The following is a 21,489-nucleotide window of genomic DNA, read 5'->3' as shown; positions in this document are numbered from 1 at the left end:
AAAGGAAATCACATATTTTCTTTTTTCTGTATCTATTTTCTCCTACCCTGATGCATCTTAGAACACAGGACTACCAGACAAAGAGTTAACGTGGATATCAGACTGAATGGAAGTGATTAGGATTTGTAAAGTTAATGCTTTGAAATGTCAAACTTAATTAAATTAAAGACTCTTAAATACCAACTCTACCAAGGAACCAGCTTCAAAATTTGGAGACAATAAAGTAGAATGAGGCATGGCCCCACTCCCTAGGTTTCACAATCTTCTGGAGGAGAAGAACCGTCATCTAATTATAATCGGACAGATGTATACTATCATTTACTATTTCTTAAATTGTTCTGCTGATGTAATTTATTTCTAACTCTTATTCAATTGACATCATGTGAGACTGGCAAATACTTCTTTTTCCACTTATATATTTTTTATTGTCTTTAACAGAAATAAATAAAACTCATTTTTTGTTTATCTGATTACACTATTAATGATTTCTAGGTCCATTTCTCTCAGCATCATTTTGTCAGTTTACATGCAGTCCAGAATCCCACTGATATTATAAGAATCGGTACACTTGGCGATTTTTAACTAATTTAACTACTTAGAATAGTGTGCAGTGATCACTCTGTGTCTCATCATCCCTGTGAAATAGCTATATTAATAGCAGAGGTTAAAAGGCTGACACCTGTTATTTCATATCTGCAAAGAGGTGTTTCCTCATTAAAATTTAAATAATTTTTAAAGTTTTTAAAATGTTTATTCCTGAGAGAAAGACAGAGCATGAGCAAGGGAGGGGGAGAAAGTAGACACAAAATCCGAAACAGGCTTCAGGCTCTGAACTGTCAACACAGAGGCCTGACCCAGGGCTCAATCTTATGAACTGCAAGATCATGACCTGAGCCAAAGTCAGATGCCCAACTGACTGAGCCTCCCAAATGCCCCCAAATTTAAAACATTTTTAATGTCAGTTTATTTAATGTCACTTTTTCTTGTATCTACAAAGTATATTTTGTAATTACTGTACGCTGTATACTTATGGAACATTTGACAAACAGTCAATAACATTTAATAATTTTAAGTCTATACTTAGTTTAATAATTTTAAGTCTATACAGGCAAGATAGAACCTCATAGCCCCCTTTTTGTCTTTATCTTCATTGAGCTTATATCCTTGAAGCCACAGACATAGGCTTCTCCAAAGCCAGTGGTTTCTCATTCAAAAATAAACTCAAGAAGTAATTAATTTTTTTTAATTTTTTAAATTAATTTCTTATTTTCGAGAGACAGAGAACAAGTGAAGGAGGGACAGAGAGAGAATGAGACAGAGAGAATGAGAGAGAGACTCAGACACTTCAACTGACTGAGCTGCCCAGGCAACATCTAATTTCATATACTGGAAATCTTCCTCAGAGCTCAGTCATTCATCAGCAAAAATATACTTTTACCTCTAGGGAAAGGTGAGCAGCAAGCCCACCTAGATCTTTGCAGTGGCCTTGCTATATAATGCACTGGTTTTATTCTATTCTCAGAGCACCTTTTTAAATTTCAGAGTAGAGGGACTTCAGTGAATGCGTATAGAATACACTCACAAATAACTTGTCATAAGTGAATGTGGGCCAAGTTTGTATTCAGTTCTCACAATATTGAAAAGAAAAAAAAAAAAACAGGGGCTGTGGGTTATATGGTAATGTTTCTAACTGATTATCCCAAACAGAGGCTCAGTTTGATGCCAATTCTTTACATGAACTGCCAGACTAAACAAGTACCTTTTGAGGTTCATCCATCACAATTTATGATACATTAAGCCAAATCTAATGTTCTCTCAGGCTGGTGTTAGGGGATTTTCAATCGTGAGACTAAGAAATTGCATTTGGGGAAAGGGATTTCTCCTTTCTTTTTCTGTAGAAGTTCTTTAGTTCTATAGAGTCTTGTTATGTCTGTTGGATCCTTGTTATACTTTGGTACTAATCACAGATTGATTTTAAGCATTTGAAATCTTAACTGGTTAGCAGGAAATGACTTTAAATTAACGTTGCATGAACTACCATAAATTGTTCACTGAAAAAGAGAGTGTTTAATTATAAACGAAGGAACCTGCTTCCCAGCTGATTAACTATATTAGACACTTTATATTTTCAAAGCTCTACACTATTTCTAATAAGCTATTTCTCACAATGGGTCTCAGAGGAAGCCTACCCACTATCACCTCCTATCTTTATAAATGATGCACTTGACCCATAAAAATTACATTGCCCATATTGGACCACATAGGAATGAAAAGAATTAGGTTTCAAAATCTTAATGTACCTGTGCTTAGTTAATAGAGCCATACTTTTAGTTTTCTGAGGAGCCAAAGTTAGAAAATCAAATAAATTTAACTGTCTAATGGTCCAAGAGATGGTCATGCATGTATTCACACACATGCATGCATACACGGCATTTCTTTTCTCTTAAACATTTATGTTCTTTGTGCAAAACTAGGCATTTTGGTATGAGGTGACATAAGACAAACTCAGTGAGATGACTCTACAGTCAAATGATCCATGCTTATTCTGATATTCCTTAACTTTAGATCATTTGCCAGACTGACTTGTCCCTCTTTTCCTTTTTAGAATCTGTCATTCAGAACACTAATGCAATTGACATTGGCCAAGTCATAGAGTGGCCTGTTATTGAGAACAACAGATATTTGTGACAGTGAATTCATTTTAAAAGCCCACTTGATTATTTGCTTTTTATCACAAAATATAGTTGCATTCAATAAAATATTGAATTTTAGTTATTTGTTATAGTTATAATCTTTAATATTTTTTATACTTTGGATTTTAAAAGTTATTTTCTATGAACAAAACAGTTTGGAACACTTAATATAAATATTGATTTTATGGTTTTTTAAAAAATTAGTGTCTTTGAATTCTTTTATTGTTTAAATCTAACTAATATGATGAATTTGCAGATCTCTCAGTGATGGTATCCATTTAATACATCACTAGGCAGAGAACAGACCTAGAAAACAGTAATTGCCTGATAGATACATGTTAATCACTGAAACATTGGAATTTTGTGTTGTGCTTATATATGTCCATCCTCATAATTTTAGAATGAAATTTATTCTAAATGTACCATCATATTCAGCTATTAATAAACTAATATATATATTTGAACTTTTAAAATTAAGAGTTATCTGTTTAAAAATTTTGTTTAAGTTCATCATTTTTTCTATAGAAACATAATCAGGAAAATTCTGAGCAAATGAAAGGAAACTCATTTAAATATTATGGTGCTGATAAAAGTAAATGCTCCTTGAAATGGCATCCTTGACATACTAATTTTTTAGAACTCTTAAAACAAGAAAAAATATTGTAAGATATGATTTACTTTGTGCTATAGAACTTTAGTTATATTTGAAATATATGCTAACAATATTATATATCAAATATAGGCATTTTCAGCACATTTTCCTTTCTAGGCACAAAGTTGTATTTCAATGCCATTGAAATGTAAATGCATTTTACATGGGTACTGGGTAATAGAATGATAAAATTTCTCCTAATTTCAACCTACAGTAATATACTGATAAAGACACGGTTAGCAGTAAATAAGGTTCATAACTTGCATTTTATTTGTGGAAAAGTGTAACAAACAACAATATGAGAATATGATTTAAATATTTGTTTTTGGTGTTTTCGTTAAGAACGAAGATTTGTGCCTTTTCTGAGCAATATTTTAAAGGATTCTCTGAGATTCAGATCTCTTCAAACTTAAAACATTTAATATCAATGTAGAGTGTGGTTTTTCCAGACACAAGCATCATACGTGTCAGTGGATAATTGAACTCTGATCTATGAGTACACAATATGCTGTACCAATACATGAGGGTGAAACGTCTGCTTTGTTCATCTCATGTAATAAGGGCCTCATCTAGTACCTAGTCCTGAACAGGAGCCCTAGAAGTTTTTTCCTGAATACAAAGAAATATATAAACATCATTTTTGATACTCATTTATCTCTCCTCAGATGCAAACAAAAAAGCAGATGAAATTATTTGGGGCTGACTAGTAAATAAAATTAAAGACAATAATTTTTGAGCTGAAAAAGGTGTTAATGTCTAGTGCATTCTTATATAGTTCTAAGATTTCCGTGGTATTTTCTTGCCTTTATGAGATGAACTAAGAAAAATCAGGTTAAACTCAGGAAGGGTTACCCACAGTACAGTTAGAAGGCCTCCAATATCTACAGGTTATTTTAAAGTCACATCATTTTTGCAGTGTCATTTATACTTGGTTTAATGGTAAAAGTGAGCAATATTTTATTCTGATAATTCTATTTCAGTGCATATGCTACATTTGATTATATAGGGGCATTAAGTGTTATTAAGGGAGAGGGAAATGGGTAGGATGTTAGTAAAGAGAAGAATGTGTGTCTAAGAATCAATGCCATAAATAAAGGAGCAAACCCTATTCAATATTCAGTCCCATAGTATCATTCAAAGTTGAGAACTGGAGCCCTTGGGAGGCCAGTAGATGCTCCCCCAGAAGCCCATGGTAGCCCTCACTCCTGACACAGGATGAGAGAATAGCATTGCCCTTAGACCCAGAAAGAACTGCTGTTAGGACACAAACACAGCATGTTGTCCAAACCATGTGCCAAGAGAATCTTCTGGCCCTCTGCATGGGAGAGCCAGAAAGCAATTTCAGCTGGAAACATCTATGTATGGTGAAATAGAACAGGCATTGCAAATGCTTTTTTTGTTAAGTTCTTTTCAGTTCAGGTTATTGCAATAAATGAAAATACCTTATGAATGTGAACTGACTCAATTCTTACCAAACTAGTTTTGGTCAGCATGTATTCAAAATCTTAGAAGAATTTTCTTTAATCTGACATTGGTGCAATATTTGAGTTCTCTAGGAAATTGCACCATAATTAAGGGGCAGCACAGGTATTGAATTGAGCTTAATGATCCATATTATTATTTTTAACTCTGATACCTACTGATTTTATGTCAACAGGTTACACCATTTGTTCACAATGCAATGGCAACAATGTTTAAGTATCATCTGTAGACTTAAAGCATCAATTATATCACTGGAAAATATTATCCAATTTATAAAAATCAGTGTTTAGAATCTCTAAGTGACTTAGATCCTGAGATTGTTTCCAGGTTCCCTAAATGAAGTTTATTGACAGCAACTACTTGGAATAACAAAGAAACATACATACACTTTATTTTATTTTATTTTACTTTATTTCAGCCCAGAGATGATTACCTAGAGTGAATGAATCGTTACTATTATGGAAGTAACACTAACTACTTATGGAATTTTTATGTTTTAGCATTAAAAAAAGGACGATTTTGGATCACACCAGATCCTTATCACAAGGATGACAACATCCAGATTGGGCGTGAGGTGAAAATATCTTGCCAAGTAGAAGCTGTTCCTTCTGAGGAGTTAACATTTAGTTGGTTTAAAAATGGCCGTCCATTGAGAAGTTCTGAGAGGATGGTTATTACACAGACTGATCCGGATGTCTCCCCGGGAACGACAAACTTGGACATCATTGATTTAAAATTCACGGATTTTGGGACATACACATGTGTAGCATCTCTGAAGGGAGGAGGAATATCTGATATCAGTATTGATGTTAATATATCCAGCAGCACAGGTAAGAAGCATATTTGTAATGCAAAAGATGTTTGCATTGAAAATAATTTCTTTACATTTAGCAGACAAATAGTCTTCAGTCAAGAACATTATTATTTAACTTTACTAAAATCAAAATCCTAACATTTTGAATGTCCAGTAAATATCATGTTAAAAGACATTGCTACTTCTATTTTGATTTAGATTTACATAAGGTTTTATAGAAGTAGTGCAAATAACAGTAATAGCATTGGCTATGATAGATATAGGCTTCCAGATTAAATAATAAGAGGGTTTTTTTTTTTTAATTCACTAGATACTCTTTTTAGAGCCTAACATTGTTTTAATTAATAAAGTTAAACAACAGATGCCTAAGGAGTTAGATCAAATTTTGGAACTTTTAAACAAACAAAATATTTATTCCTAAGAAGAAAATACTGAGAGATCATTTAGAAGTGTTCAATAAGAATACATAAAAAGTGTATTTTCCACCAATTAAAACCAACAATAAAAGTGTTAGACTTGTGATCCAATGTGACTTTTTGAAGAACGTTATGATAGAATCTCTTCCCAGTGGAAATGATTAAATATAAAAATATACGGAAGTGAAATTCCTTCTTTTAAAGTTAAAAATGAAAATGTTATCAATTTTCTCTCAATTAAATGTACATCTTTAGATGAGGTAAATTCTAGGACTTCAATATGGGAAGACACGCTAGCTTACCTCTTAGGATGTTTTCAAAAAGCCCTGTGATTCTGTGAACTGCAATCAGTATGCATGCGGATGCCACCAATGTAGCTTTGTTTTGCCAGCTTGCTACCAGACTGAATTTCAATTTAGGATTTTTATATAGTTCTAGGGTGAATAATACGTGTTGAAATCATAGAGCACAGATGTAGCCAGCAGACATACTCTGTTTTGAGAACATTTAAACAGCTTTTCCTTTCCAGTCAGGCGGCATTTTGACTCCCGTGTGGTAACAGACTGACTTGTGATTTTATGTCATCTCATGATTTAAATTCCATTGCACACTGGATTGATTTTACTCCTTAAGGGATATAGGTTCATTCTTCTGGCTGACCACGTGTGCTTACCTTTCACATTCTGCATGATTTCTAAGAGATATTCATTGTTTGTCAGCCACGGTTAATGTAAAAGGAGATTAGAAGGATGAAAGGTACGTGTATTTGGACAGATGTCACTTTCTAGGCAAAATGATAATAATTATTTTGATAGTATCTATTATCTAAACTTTATCACAAAGTTGGTGCTAGCACTGTTTCAGGATATCTAACAGAAAGCTCTTGATTTGCTCAGTCATCATTGTTTATGTTTTCATTCAGTCAACAGATACCCACTGATTGCCTACATCAGTGTGCTGGGTGACATCCATAATGTTATTTCTTGTAAAAGTGAGAACAGTTGTGTAAAAGCCAGGATTATCTGTCCTTATTTTCGAGGGACGATTTTCCAGAATTGGTCAACACTAAATTATGAACACTGCTTTTGTTTGTTTGTGTGGTTTGTTTGCTTCTTGGTTTTTTGTGTTTTTTTTTTTTTTTTATTCCAGAACCAGTGACATAAACCCAGATCCAAATAAGCGATGCTCCTATCGAAACAGACTTGTCTGATGGTAGCATAATTCATTTAACATTAAACTTAGACAAAAGGGGGAGCATAGAATGTACAGAAGGAGAATTATATTATTTCAAAATTATTTCTGACATTCATTTTCTTTTTTTATATATGTATTTATTTTTGAGAGAGAGTGTGTGCACGAGTGAGTGAGCAGGGGAGGGGCAGAGAGAGAATCCCAAGCAGAGAGAGAGAAGGAGAGACACTTCTACGCAGGCTACACACTGTCAATGCAAAGCCTGATGCAGGACTTGAACCCATGAATTGTCCAATCATGACCTGAACCAAAATCAAAGAGTCGGATGCTTAACTGACTGAGCCAAACAGGCAGCCCCTGACATTCATTTTCAAATATACTACTTATATTACCCATTTCAAGCTATGGGCTATAAGGGCAAAGGAGAAAAAATAACTAGTATTGATTCATGAAATTTCTAAAACTCCTAAGTCATAAGATGATCAGAAAAGCAGAAAATATTCTAGAAATGCCTCTTAGTAATGAAAGTTTAGTCGTAATAAGTGAAGTTTCTTAAACTGTTATTATTTGGCCTGGTTACCAAAGGTATCAGTGCTAGAGATAAAGGAGATATATTAAGTCCTCTTTCAAATCATTCCCCTTCGCTGTTTTCCGCCCATCACAGACAGACCTGGTTATGGTTATTGTCTGTCTCCTCCTTGGAGTAGAAGCTTCATGCAGTTTGGGCCTTTGTCTATACTGCGTGTTATTATAATACCAGCATCTGGAGCAATACATGGTACTTCGTAGGTAGTTGAAAAGTAATTTGATTGATTGATTCATTCATTCATTCACTCATTCATTTATAAGAGAGAGAGAATGTGAGCAGGAGAGAGGAACAAAGGGAGAGATAGAGAGAAAAAGAGAGAGTCCTAATTGTAAGCAGGCTCCATACTCAGTCTGAAGCCCCATGCAGAGCTCAACCTGGGTTCATGACCTAAGCTGAAATCAAGAGTCAGACAGTCAACCAACTGAGCCACCCAGGTGCCCTCCCTACCCCTAAATAATTATTAGATAAAGAAATGAACTAATTTGTACCCACGGCTTTCCGTTTTAGGTTTTCTTTCCCCTTATTACCTGTGAAATATAGGCATTTGGTGTCTCTCTCCACACTCTTATAATTCCCTACTGTCTTTAAGAAACATTATTCAGTACACCAATATATACTGTGATTTAAAGTGTTATCACTCTTAAGGGAAGGACTGGCTTCATAATTTGTGGTGCCCTTTAGAAATATAAAGCAGATCCATGTTCAGAACTTGCTAAGAATTTCACATTGACAAAATCAAAGCATTAATTTAAGCACAGGGTCCTTGCAAGTGTGGCTAGCATGGGAGTGACATGTGCAGGGGAATGAACTTTGATAGAAAGGCCTAGAGAAGATGAAGTTTAATCTAAAGTCACTGGAGGCAATCACATATTCTGTCTTTATGTCAAACCTAGTCTTCATGCTCTATTTTGATTACAATAGAATGGAATACCAGATTGCATTATACAGATCTGTAGTCTGAGATTATATGATTCAATGGGTACTGAAAAAATTATTTTTATCGTCATATAGTAGAAGACTCCACTTAAAGCAGTGCTTTAATATGAAATATAGAGGTATTCCTGGGGATAGAATTTGAACAGTGATAATGAACAAGCTATAGGAGGAAAATCTTGGACTACATTAATTCTATGAACCAGTCAGGAGGATTCAGAGGCAATTCCCACAGATTGGGTGAGTGAAGTCAAATAAGAGGAAATTACTGTTAAGATTTAAATAAGTATGTGGAGACCTCTTAGGTTCTGGATTTTCCTAGTTTTATTATTACTATTTCAGGGAATTTAGGATTGACCAAATGGTCAGTGATTTTCTTAAGTGTTAGACATTTCTACATGTTAAATGTAAGGTGACATCTTAAACTTAAAAAACTAATAGTTTAAAAAAGTTTAAAAAGACTTAAAACTCTAAACCTTTTGTTTTTCATACAAAATCTTAAATTTAGTCCCAAGTTATCATTTACTGTATTTAAGAGACATATATGAAATTTATTAAGCTGAGGAAGAGGTACCATAAGGCAATTCTACCTGATATAGTTAGAAAATCATTTTTTTAAATGACAGTCACATCACTAGATATGCTTTTGGAGACTTTTAAAACTGAAATATAAAATATCTCAGGAAGGTAAATCCTACTTTATGCAATTATTAATATTTTAAAAAGTAATGATTTGATTTAAAAAATTGAAGAGAAAGGCTATATGTATTTATTTTGGAGTTTGCCTCATGCATTTGATTGAATAATAAAAACTGTGATATGTGCTGATATATTATGTCTTACTTTCACATGAATTCAACATTAGAAGGTACTTTCCTCCTGACTCTGCAAACACATTGTTTTATTGTAAGCATTTGTTGTTTTGTCTATTTAAAATCCATGTTTCTGGGGCACCTGGGTGGCACATTAGTTGAGCATCCAACTCTTGATTTCATCTCAGGTAGTGATCCCAAGATCATGTGATTGAGCCCTGTGATGGGCTCTGTGCTGGGCATGGAGCCTGCTAAAGATTCTTTCTCTCCTTTTGCCCCTCTCCCCTGCTCACACACACACACTCTCTCTCTCACTCTAATAATAAAAATAAATAATAATAATAATAAAATTCCATGTTTCTTGCAGATTGTTTTACTGTTATTGTTCTGTGTTTGGCTCCATGTCATATGGTAATGGGCAGTTGGGCCTTTGCCTTAGGAGCCTTACAATCTAAGTTTTCATATTACTTGGTCATCAGATGACTTAGAAATTAGGCACAGTTTATTGTGGGAAGGAAGCTGCACTTAAATTTGATCAGATTTCTTTAGGAACTGTGAATGCTTGCTTTAATATTGGCTCAGGAAAGTTTCAGAGGAAAATGCCATTTGAGTTAAATCTTGGTGGACAAGGCATTGTGATAGGGACAGTGGAGGGAGGAGGATACAGCTGGCAAAATATACAGGATGAAGAAAGTCCTGGAAATATTATGTGATTCTTCATGTTCTGCTTTTACTCTAGGATTAATGGTAATTGATATTAAGATAAGTAATATTTGTTTATTTCCATTTTATTGCTATCATTATGGAAGCTATATTTAATCAAGCAGATAGCTTTAAAAAACACATTGTCGCAATTGTAAATTTATTGGTTAAAAGTAAATATACTGAAATTTTCATTGTTACAATTCAATTTTGTAGCATGAAAATCTCCCACATGCTTGCTGAAAAATGCAAGTCAATTTTAGCCTAAAATCCTGGCAGTAGTTAAAACCAACCCTTAAACTGTTTTCACCTGATTGTCATTCGTTCGAACAAATATAATTGTTATAGTAGCTATTTAATTTTCAGAACGCTTGCTGAAAATTACTCCATTGCTTTCTCCAGTGCTGTTCCATGGTAAAGTCCTTAGATGCTTATTAGCTTGCATGTACTTCTTTGTATGACCTGACAAACTTGTAGGTTTATAGGAAACTCAGAAGCATCTGCATCATGCTAGAAAATATGAGCAGTGAGACTGGTGATCTGTGGAATTCCCATGGTGAGACATCTGGTGGGCAAATAGAGCAGAAGACTCAAAACAGATTTGATGATTTTTTTTTCCTCCCTTGTTAGAATACACGACCATTTTGCAGAGCAGAAAATTCAACAAGATTTAGGGATTAAACCAAAGGCACAACATAAGCATAGGCACACAGAGCTGACCAACTGAGAAAATTATTTTGAAATTTTAGCTTTACTGCTGACTAGCTGACTGATTACTATAAATATGATGGTTAACAAATGTTTGTATAAGCATTCACACCTTTGAAATTAAAAGTTCTTGTTAACAGAGGGATATAGTAGATAACTAATAAGAATAAGTTAATGAGCTCTAAATGATTAAGTCCTGCTCATTAATTTGCTTCTTTGCCCTTTTTCAGTTAACAAAGAATAGAAACTCTTGAAATTCTGCTGATTAAAACTGAAGTTCTATAGAATGACTGTAGTGAAAGATCCTTTCATGTAAGAGGAAATCATAAGTAAGACCAACACATGTAAGAACTGCCAATGCTTTGATCAGAGGAAACACCATGCAGTCAAAAGTTATGTAATCACTTACTGAGTTACTGGACCCAGAAAATTTAGTTTTCTTCCTTGACTCCCAAATTATGAAGTTCAATCCGAGACCCACAAATTAATGGTGAAGCAGAGGTCAACAATTTTTTTCTGGAAAGGTCCAGATAGTAAATATTTTCAGCTTTGTAGGCTGTGAGGTTTCTGTTGTAACTACCTTAGTCTGCTGTTGGAATAGGAAAACTGGCACAGACAATGGGCATGGGTGTGTCCCAATAAAACTTTATTTATAAAAACTGGTGGTGGGCCATATTTTGCCTCAAGCCATGCTGTGCTAATCTCCAACCTAGATTTTTGGAACTCTATTAAGAATTAGAAGAATAACAAAGCTGAGTTCTGTGGACTTATTAGGAAACTAAAACCCACAAATAACTGCTGTTTGTCTATACAAACAATATATTTTCTATAGACAGAGGCAAAACTTCAGTCCTTCACTATTTCTTATTCGTCTGTATATCGTATTTGGTCCCTTGTTAAGCTGATAATTATCTTCTAGGATGGTCCAAATCTAGAATTAATGCATTAAGATCTCCTGAGAGTATTTGAAATTGCTCAAGTCTCCTTCCTAAATACAAGATTTTCTGCTGCCATCCCTATTCTGCTTGTGAACTCTTACAGCTATCTTTTATCTGTTTCTACATTTAAAAAGTTGTTTTGAAAAGCTGAGGAGACAATGAAAAAACAACAATTTTTTTAAAATGAGATACACTGAACTTGGGAGTCTCCTGATTATGGAGTCAGTTTGTTTTTTTCTGAAAGGGTGATTGGCTACTATTCACACTGGCCTCAGGCAGGACTGGTTCTTACAGACTGAATTTACTCTTACTGCTGAGGCTTCCTCTCTCCGTTGACTCGTGCTTATTGGAAGGGGTATTATATCTGTCCTTGATACGGGTCAAGAAGAAGCATTGAGTTTTGAGCAGTGTGTCAGTAGAGAGACTGTTACTCTAAAAAATGGTGAATTATCTCTTCTACAACCTTTCCCACTTTCTTTTCATAGGCTTTCCTCTTCATTTACAGCACTGGGACTGTAACTAAATGTAGCTAGCATATATCTTTACTGTGGTACTTAGAGCCTTAAATTGCTTTGTACTTAGTGAATTTCCCAGAGAGACACTGAACTGCAAAATATTGTTTAATCGCCACGTACACAGAACTCTCCTTAGGAAATATTGGGCTATGCATACTTAGAGAGATACCTAATTCCTTTCATTTGAGCTTTCAGTAAAGGCTCATAGTACTGTAGTGTGAATGGTAGGTGTGGCTATACAGATTCACATTTAGGTCTATAAAAGTTTACCAAAAATATTTTATGCTTAACATTGCCTATTTGATAATAAGTTTTACTCCTTATATTAAACATTTTTACTTTACAAATTATTTAATAATTTCCAATTATTTCTTCTCATTTATGTAAATTTTATATTTATTGCTCAGTGGCTGATGCAGATTTTCTGCAAAGGAGACCTATAAATGCAGCAATCCAGAAGTGTGGGGAGTGGCCAGGGAACTTGGTTGGAATCTGTGTTTGGATAGTTAGTATGGCTTTCATTTAGATTGTATGTTTACAGTAATAAAAGAAAAATAGCACAGATAGCAAAGATTTCTACAGATGTTTATACTCTTAAGTAAGTTTGAGAAAATATCAGTTGTCCATATCAAATATTACTGTTTGCATTATTCTTATTATTATCATTTAGTTTCAGGTAGCTTAATGGATATTGTGGTATTTGGAGCTTATGAACAATTCTATGTTGTCTTTGATAACAACCATTCAAATAATCAAATGCCCATGCTTTAACATTTTAAGGTAAAGATACCTTCAGAAGATTTACCAAGGGCCATATTAAAATGTGCTGAATGACCTAAGAGAAAAATTGTTAAATTACACAAAATTAAGGCAAAGATCTTTACAAAAAACCTCCTGAAACTTCTGAAGTTTTCTTAATAGAACCAGGAAACCCTCCACAAGAAATGTATACAGAATTTATAGCTCACATCATTGGTATTTTTTCCTTCTATCTGATATATAAGACCTTTTTTTCATAACCTTTCAGCTATAAAGAAACTGCCCTTAATGGAGGAATATTGAGGCTTGGAAATTTATATTTGAGAAGCAAGGTTAACTGACAGTACAACCAAGAATAAAGTCAAGTGTTCTAATACAGCAGAGAGAAATTTAGTATAGCTGTCACCTGCAATTCTGGGATTAATTCATGAAACATAGTGTATATTCAATCCAAAAGAAGTTTTATTTAACAGCCATTATATGAAAGGAGATATGGAAGAAATAAAAATGGATAGGATATAATTCATAATTGATTTTATATCATAGTGGGAATATACTTGAACTTTAATAACAGATGAAGTCTAGAGTTGCTTTACAAACTATCAGAGAAATATAGAGACATATAGAATGAAAGTATTGAATCTGGTCAGCACGAGTCCCATGGAACAGGTGGCTTCTGGGCTGGATTAAGAATAAGGATGATATGTTCCTAGATCTTAGAAGAAAATGCATACAGTTAAAGCTCATTCCCTCAAGCAAGAATAACCAAATAATTTTATCAAGGGTGAGTATGATCAGATTGCTATTGAGAAGGTGGGCTTTTTATCTGATGAATCTTCAGAGTTCCAAAAGGAGACAACTAGAGGAATAATGGTGGGAAAATGAAATAGTTTCATTTAGAGATAATGTGAGAGAGAGAAGGGATTTTTTTTTTAGATGTGAAAAGGCAGTGGGCTAGGCAGTCCTTTATGGATGTGAGCATGAGTCTCACTCATGAATGTCAAGTCAATAAAACAACTTTGCATCTTAGATTCCTTATCTCTCCCCTGTAGTTTTGGAATATTTTTAAGGGAGATATTGAAGAAATAGAGTGGGAAAACAGGAACATTAAAAATAAAACTCAGTTTGGAATGGGGGAGTGGAGGGACTGTTTCTTCCGCTGAAGAAATTAATAGGAATCAGATGAGGCACTGAGGAACATTTATAACCTCTCCCATTAAGGAGCAGTTTAGTCAGTGATCAATGCTCTAAAGTCAGCTTAAGAGAGAGCCTGACTGGTATCAGGCAGTAAGATAAAAACAGAGAGGGAGGCAAACCATAAGAGATTCTTAAATACAGAGAACAAACTCTGAGTTGCTAGGAGGCTGTTGGATAGGGTGATGGGGTAAATGGGTGATGGGCATTAAGGAGGGCACATGTTGGGATGAGCACTGGGTGTTACATGCAAGTTGAATCACTAATTCTACTCCTGAAACTAGTATATACTGTATGTTAACTAACTTGAATTTAAATACATACATTTTTAAAATTGAAAGAGAGAGAGTGTGCGCCTGACTAACACCAGTACAAAGCTATGGACTTGGGTCCAGGCCCATATTTACCACTTAATAGCTTTATGATCTTGGGTCTGTCTGGACCTCAAAGTTTTTCATCTGTAGAATAAAGGATCAACTGGGTAACTGATTTTTAAATGGTGTTCTAATGATAACTAGGGATATAGGGGGAATAGTTTCAAGGGTTACTGAACTGCAAAGAGACAGTAAATAGCCAGCTGATAGTTTTATATTCCCCCTTTCTTTCCAGTTTCAATCAGAGATAAGCATCTATCTCTCTTATATTAGGACTTATATGTAAGATGATATTTGGGCAAAGTTTCAGATTCAAATTCATGCACAAATGGTATTAAAAATACATAGTTGTAAACTATTTGCTTAGACAAATTCTTCAGTCTCTTCCAAAGTACATTGTGCATCTATGCTTCCAAAATGGTATGCTTTAGAATATGGCAATGCCACCTTCTGAGTGAGAGACATTAGGTTGTGGGAGATGTTTGAGAGGACAAACTGATTTGGGATTATTTATAGCTGAAGGGTTAGTAAAAATCCTTGAGTTTCTGGTGATCAAATACAAAATCAAGTTTGATGACCAAAAGAAAGATCACAAGTAAAGCATGGATTTCACAAACAGTTGTATTCATTAGAAGTGGATGAACTTGTCCAAGAAGAGAATATAAAACAAAGGTAAAAAAAATATCCAAGGAAATGGTGGAAAAAGCAAAAATCATGAAGAAAATGGAAAAAAAAGGAAATCAAAGAAAAAGAGCTCCTCAATTTGTGTGGAAGGGGATATTCAGGGGAAAACTTATGTATTTATAGCATCTGTAGGGCCTTTAATACCTCTTCCTCAGCATGAAGAGACACATAGAAGATTTTATTTGTCCCAGATACTTTAATATGGATGCATGAATTTTGATATTGGATGCAGCTCTTGTTTTTCTTCTAATGAAAGGATTGTGAATTAAGGTAGAGAGGGTGGGTAGAATAGAGGGGAAGGGAGAGAGAGAAAGAAAGAGAGAGATTTACAGAAAGTAACAATTACACTAATTCTCTTTGCAATGAAATCATTTGCAATGAGATAGGGAATATTTAATATCTTTTCAGTTGGCCTTATCAGTAAGTTACAAGTTGTTTTGAGAAGCATGAATTATATCAATGTTTTTGCTACTCATATTTTGGGAGGGCATAAATGCAAATATTTAATACATTAAATTATCTATTTTCTATAATAGTTCAATAAGCATTAATCATGTTTGTAATTAGAACTTTTTTACATAAAATTGGACATATGTAATTATGGAAGTAACATTGGATTTATAGTTTTTCCCTAGTTATTCATTTTAAGATGTGCTTTTCCCCCACCCCACAAGTATCAAAATATAATTTGTACCTTACAGGTTATAGTTTACAGTGGTTAATTTAGCTATTGTAAAATTACTACATCATGTGTTGAGTATTGACTTCACTTGGCAGAGTTAAACACTTCTTGAAAGTCTTGAATTATGTTAAGATAAGAGTCAGATAAAAATAGATCAATGGAAAATAGAAAAGAGTACCCAATTTATGCTCACTATATGCTTCATCCTTTTATAAATGCAATCAGGAGGGACATCAGAACTATTTGAATTTTAAATGATTAAATATAGGTTTCTCTGATCTATGAAGACTGAATACCATTAGTTTCAAAATTTTTAGTTTCAAAATTTACTAGAGTTAAAGAAGGACAATATATTCATTAATTTATGAACAATAAATTTCTCCATCAAATGTATACTTAAGAATGGAAGATAGGTTATGGTATATTATTTACAGTTATAATATCAAACCTTACTCTGCATCTTTTGCCTAGAGAAGAAGATAGAATTATGGGAAGTAACATTATAGTCACTATTTATGTGATTATGACCACATTTCAGAATTTTGTATTTGTAGATAACACTACCAATCTACCATTTCAGCTGAGAAGCAGAGAAATGAATAGAAGTAGCAATGGAAACTAGATCCATAGACTAACAGTTTGATCATCCTTTTGCTCTTGTGGAAGCAGATGCTCTAGAATCCTAGATCTTCTGAAATCATTTAGAATAATTAGTATAATGAGTTAACTTGTTTGTAGCATGTATGTTTCATCTTACAGATTAGAATGTCTTAAATCAAAGCTATTTCTTTTAAGAGCTCCAGAATAGAAATTAGAACTACCATCAATACAAAGAACTTTCCCCAAAGAATATGCTTACAAATGAATACATTTCATGAGTAAAGAACCTCATTAATTTTCATAGTCTTAATTTTTCATCCTTGATTGTGGCGTAGCAGTGAGATTAGTAAAGAGAGTAAATAAATTTAGAAAATCATTACAATTGGAATTTGGTGATGTAATTTTGGAAATTTTATAAATTATGAATATCTGTTATTAAAATAAAAGATTATTGGGGCAGTATCCAGATATCTACTTTGTAAAAAAATTTAAAAAGATTTCTAAATGTCTCATTTATTGGCATAGTTTTTAAATACTTTGGACATTTATAGATTACCTAATACCTTTCATACCTTTCATTTTATAAAGAGAGAAATAGACCCCAAAGCTTAGGTACTTGCTTAATTCCTATAGCCACATTCTGAATTAAGTTTACAATCTCAGATTCAAAGTCCAGTATGAGTTTACAGCATGCTGTAAAATGTCATATCATCTTATATTAAATGGCTGTTTCCCTTTACTATGTCAGTGATTTTGAATTTGACAAGGGCCTTGCATGAAAGGATCACTAAAGGAGGTCTTAAAATATTCCAAAAAGGATTCAAGTAACCTTCTGGTTAGATCATGTGACCATCCCCTCTGTTAATGATGGAACACAACTTTCTTTCTTACTCTGAGAACACCAATCCAAAGAGTGTTAGGATGTTAGGTCCCATTTACCAGTCTTATATTCCACTTGCAGAAGCAGAGTGAGGCCTTACCCTTTTCTAACCAAGGTACATAGCTTGAACAGTATTCATTTCACCAGAGAACACCACTTTCAAAGTTTTGCTAGCTTAAAAATCCTCTAGTGCAGCTCGACATGGTTATGCTTATCCTAGATTCTTGAGAAGAGTGGACCAAGGGTTTGGGTCTTTAAAATACTACTTTAACTGCATCTGAGGTCTAAGTGGCATGATTTAAATGCTAACAGTGACCCTGGAATATAATTTAAAACTTAGAGTGCACAAACATAGATCACACTGTTTATGGTGAAGCGTCTTTTTAAAAAAATATATTTCAGCAAACAAAAACACAGAAAATGCATGAAATGCAATCATGCAACTTAGAGAGTGGACACACATATATAACTACACAAAATTTAAGAAACAAAACATTACCATATGCTAAAGATTGAAAGTAAATTATAGACCACATAACATAGAATGGCTACTTGCAAGAAATAATAATCTATGATGTTTGGACTTTTTACTATATTCTAGTTGCTATGCTAAACATTTTAAAATGAGTAGTTCATTGAATTCTTAGATCACCATTTGAAGTACGTGCTGCTGTGATTACATCCATTTTGCTGATGAGAAACTGGAACTTCAGAAAGCATAGGTAACTTTACTAGGCCTCAGTGTTTCTAAGTAGCGCAGTAAGGTGTTGAACAGAGGTCAATTCTGGCAGCAGAACTCAGGCCCTTTATATAAACCACACATCCTCTCAATGGAATGAGCTCATGTAATGAGATTTCAGGCTCCATAGTTAAACTGTGAGAAATGTATTTTTGATGAGTGAATTCATCTCAGAATTCTCAAATCATAGAGTGTTTGCCTTTCATACATCTTTGACTAAACACTTGGAGCCTAAGGAGATCTGTTGGGTAAAAGTCAACTTAAGAGGCAGTTTAGGACCAAGACTGAAAGCTTTAGAAAAGGGGTCATGGCAGTGATTTGCGGGGAAACTGAAGAATTGAGAAAGCTGGACTCCCCTCTAGCACATGACAGGTAGATAAGTCAGAATTTCCCCACGTTTAGAGATCTTCCATCAGTGATGACTAGATTAAAAAAATATGAAATATGAACCTTATCATTGCACTTTAAAGAAAGTGTGTTGTGCATAATGTGAAATATACTGGTAATTTAAATATGTGAAGTAGAAAAATAAAATGACAGGCACTTCAAATGTCTGCATCTAAAATGCATTTCATATGAATTACATTCCACTATAAATGAAACATAAGTAGTCCACTTTTACCAAGTCGGTCTAAATAATACTTATAAACAAAATATATTTAGTTGACATTTAAGCAGAAATAGCCTTGCTTAGGAATAAAATGCAGTGTAAAACCATATTAATAAAATGTTACTCAACTCTCTTCATACTCACATATGAGCTTAGAATGAGTTATGTCTCATTCCAATCAGTGGCATTATATGAGTTTTTATGTGGTTTTCAAATCAGGCTCATATTTTTATTGTATCATTCTATACTTCTACAGACTGGTAGAAGGGATCATAAAGTGCAATCATGCATTGGTAGAATATTTGCTAATAAACTGTTCATGTGTTAAAAAAAAACAAAAAACCTCCTCCTGTTTTTTAATTGACTGGTTAGTTAACCTACTAACAGATCTGTTAATTAAACCTCATTTGCTCTAAAGAGCATGTGGCCTTGATCTGTTGATGGAACATTGTGTTCACTGGTTGTTTCACCTTACTCTTGACAAAGTGTGAAAGACCAGCTTCACTTTATATCAAAATGTTTATTAAAATGGTAGTAGTGTCTATTTCCAGAGGTTAAGGCATATTCAGTGATACACAATCGGTGGTGTAATTAGGGAATTTGTAAACCACAGGCATTGTCCAGTGTGATCTTTTACAAGGGGGCTAACAATGTCACATGAATTCTGTAAGTATAGAAGCAAATTGATTTTTCTAGCCATTCTGCATTGAAGAGTTTACGACTATGAGCAACAGTTGCTCTTAGAAAATAAGATAAATTGAAAATTTCTCTAAAGCATCTTTCTTTTGCTCTGCTTTCATAAAATGCATTTGATATAATAATTTATAGCTTATCATCTTTTTCATTTAGAATTCCTTCATCCACAGAAAAGCAATCACATAATTAACATGATCAGACAGCTCCTTTTTACTTACTAGTTCCTGGTTTTCATGGCAATACCCTGACCTTTGTGAAATGGACAGCACTGACATTTTGTCATCCTCATAAGGGAGGAATAGATGTATTAGGAATGTCCAAGCCCCTTTACTTCATAGAAACAGAATGAGAGCTGGTATATCTGTATTATGTGCCATTTTAGGATAATATCCAAACACACAGATCAAATTATTGTTGTCTAATGAAAGAAATCTGCAGCCTTCTTTCTTTGGTTGGCAGTGGGAGATAGCTCTGTTCAGATTTTTTAAAAGTTCATTCTTGTCCATTTCTAAAAGGTTATCTTCTTCAAACAGTGTTATCATCTGAAATTCATATATATCTCCAATACAACTGACAATGGCAATGTGTTTTATATACATATACATATATATATATGATTTGTAAAATATTTCTTTGCCTCTGTGTGTACCCATGTTCAATACTTGAGACATCATGGGTGTGAATACCAAGATCTTTGCCCTCAATATGAAATATATGTATAACAATAAAATACAGTCATTGATATCACACCAGTAAAATGCACTGAAAAGAAAACATAATAACGTATTGAGTGTTTACTATATGCTAGATGTTGTGCTCAAGATTTTATGTACATTAGACTGTTTAGTCCTAAAAAATGTAATTGGAACTAATATGCTCACTTTAAATAGAGACATCGGTTGGAGATATTTCCCAAGGTCATGTAGCTAGTAAGTGGTAGAGTTAGGATCTGAAATTAGGCTGCCAGCCCTGAGCCTTGCTCTTCACAAGTATACAACTCAAAGTACTTCACAGTTCAGGGGATACTCCAATGTGCATTGTGCCATTGTATCTTTAAATTATCATTAAATTCTCAAAATGACCTAAAATTGCACAGCTGGAAAGGGGGCTGGGTTAAGCCCAAGTCAGATTTCTAATTTTGTGCCTTAAATTTCTCCCAAACTCTCCATTGTCTACTAAAAAAAACCTTCAAATTTAAAAAAATAATTATGAGCCATTACCAGTTACAAAGAATCCTTCCTATCAGTTTCCATAATGCATGGTGCATTTTTTTGAAGGTAGTGAGTGAACAGACTAATTTATCTCTCTTGCCCTCAGTCTTCAGCATATTTATCTTTTGAAAGAGCTTTAAAATGTGTGTTAAAATGAAATGCTCTTAGCCCTAAAATAGCATGTAAGTTTTCATATATGCAATCCTGCTTTTGTCTTTCCCAGGATGTTTTGCTGTTGTTTTAAGGGACAGTGTGTTTATATACACATGTAAATGTATTTACATAAACCATTTTAAGAACAAGTAGGCATGGACACAAATATGTTAACAGAATAGAAGAATTTCAGGAATTTGGGAATCTCTGAGTTAACTTTAAACTGTAACAATCTCTCCTTGTTACTTTTTCTATAACAAAAGTTTACAATATATTAAGTACATTGCAGTAAAGTACAATGCACTTTTAAAAGTGAAATTTAATTTAGATTGCTTATTCCAAAAAACCGTCATTTTCTATTTTTACTCTACATTATTTTAAAAAAGACATAACAGAAATTAAATGGAATTTAAATAATAACAGAGAGTTAAGGAATTGATCCCCTATTTCCCAGAAATGGTT

General features: G+C 33.7%; 1 protein-coding gene across 1 annotated transcript in view; it reads left to right on the top strand.

Annotated features, from left to right (window-relative positions):
* MDGA2 (MAM domain containing glycosylphosphatidylinositol anchor 2) overlaps positions 1-21,489 on the top strand; it is a gene marked incomplete at its 5' end in the record, with an annotated part of 465,609 nt that overhangs the window by 249,128 nt on the left and 194,992 nt on the right. Inside the window, one exon of the mRNA XM_039218217.1 lies at positions 5,328-5,657. Coding sequence (XP_039074148.1) covers positions 5,328-5,657 — 330 coding nt within the window. The remainder of the gene's footprint in view (positions 1-5,327; positions 5,658-21,489) is intronic.

The sequence above is a fragment of the Hyaena hyaena genome, unplaced genomic scaffold (assembly GCF_003009895.1).
Source record: "Hyaena hyaena isolate Hyena2069 unplaced genomic scaffold, ASM300989v1 scaffold_743, whole genome shotgun sequence".
NCBI lineage: Eukaryota > Metazoa > Chordata > Mammalia > Carnivora > Hyaenidae > Hyaena > Hyaena hyaena.
Note: the sequence above shows the minus strand (reverse complement) of the source record. Positions and strands in the feature narration are given on the sequence as shown.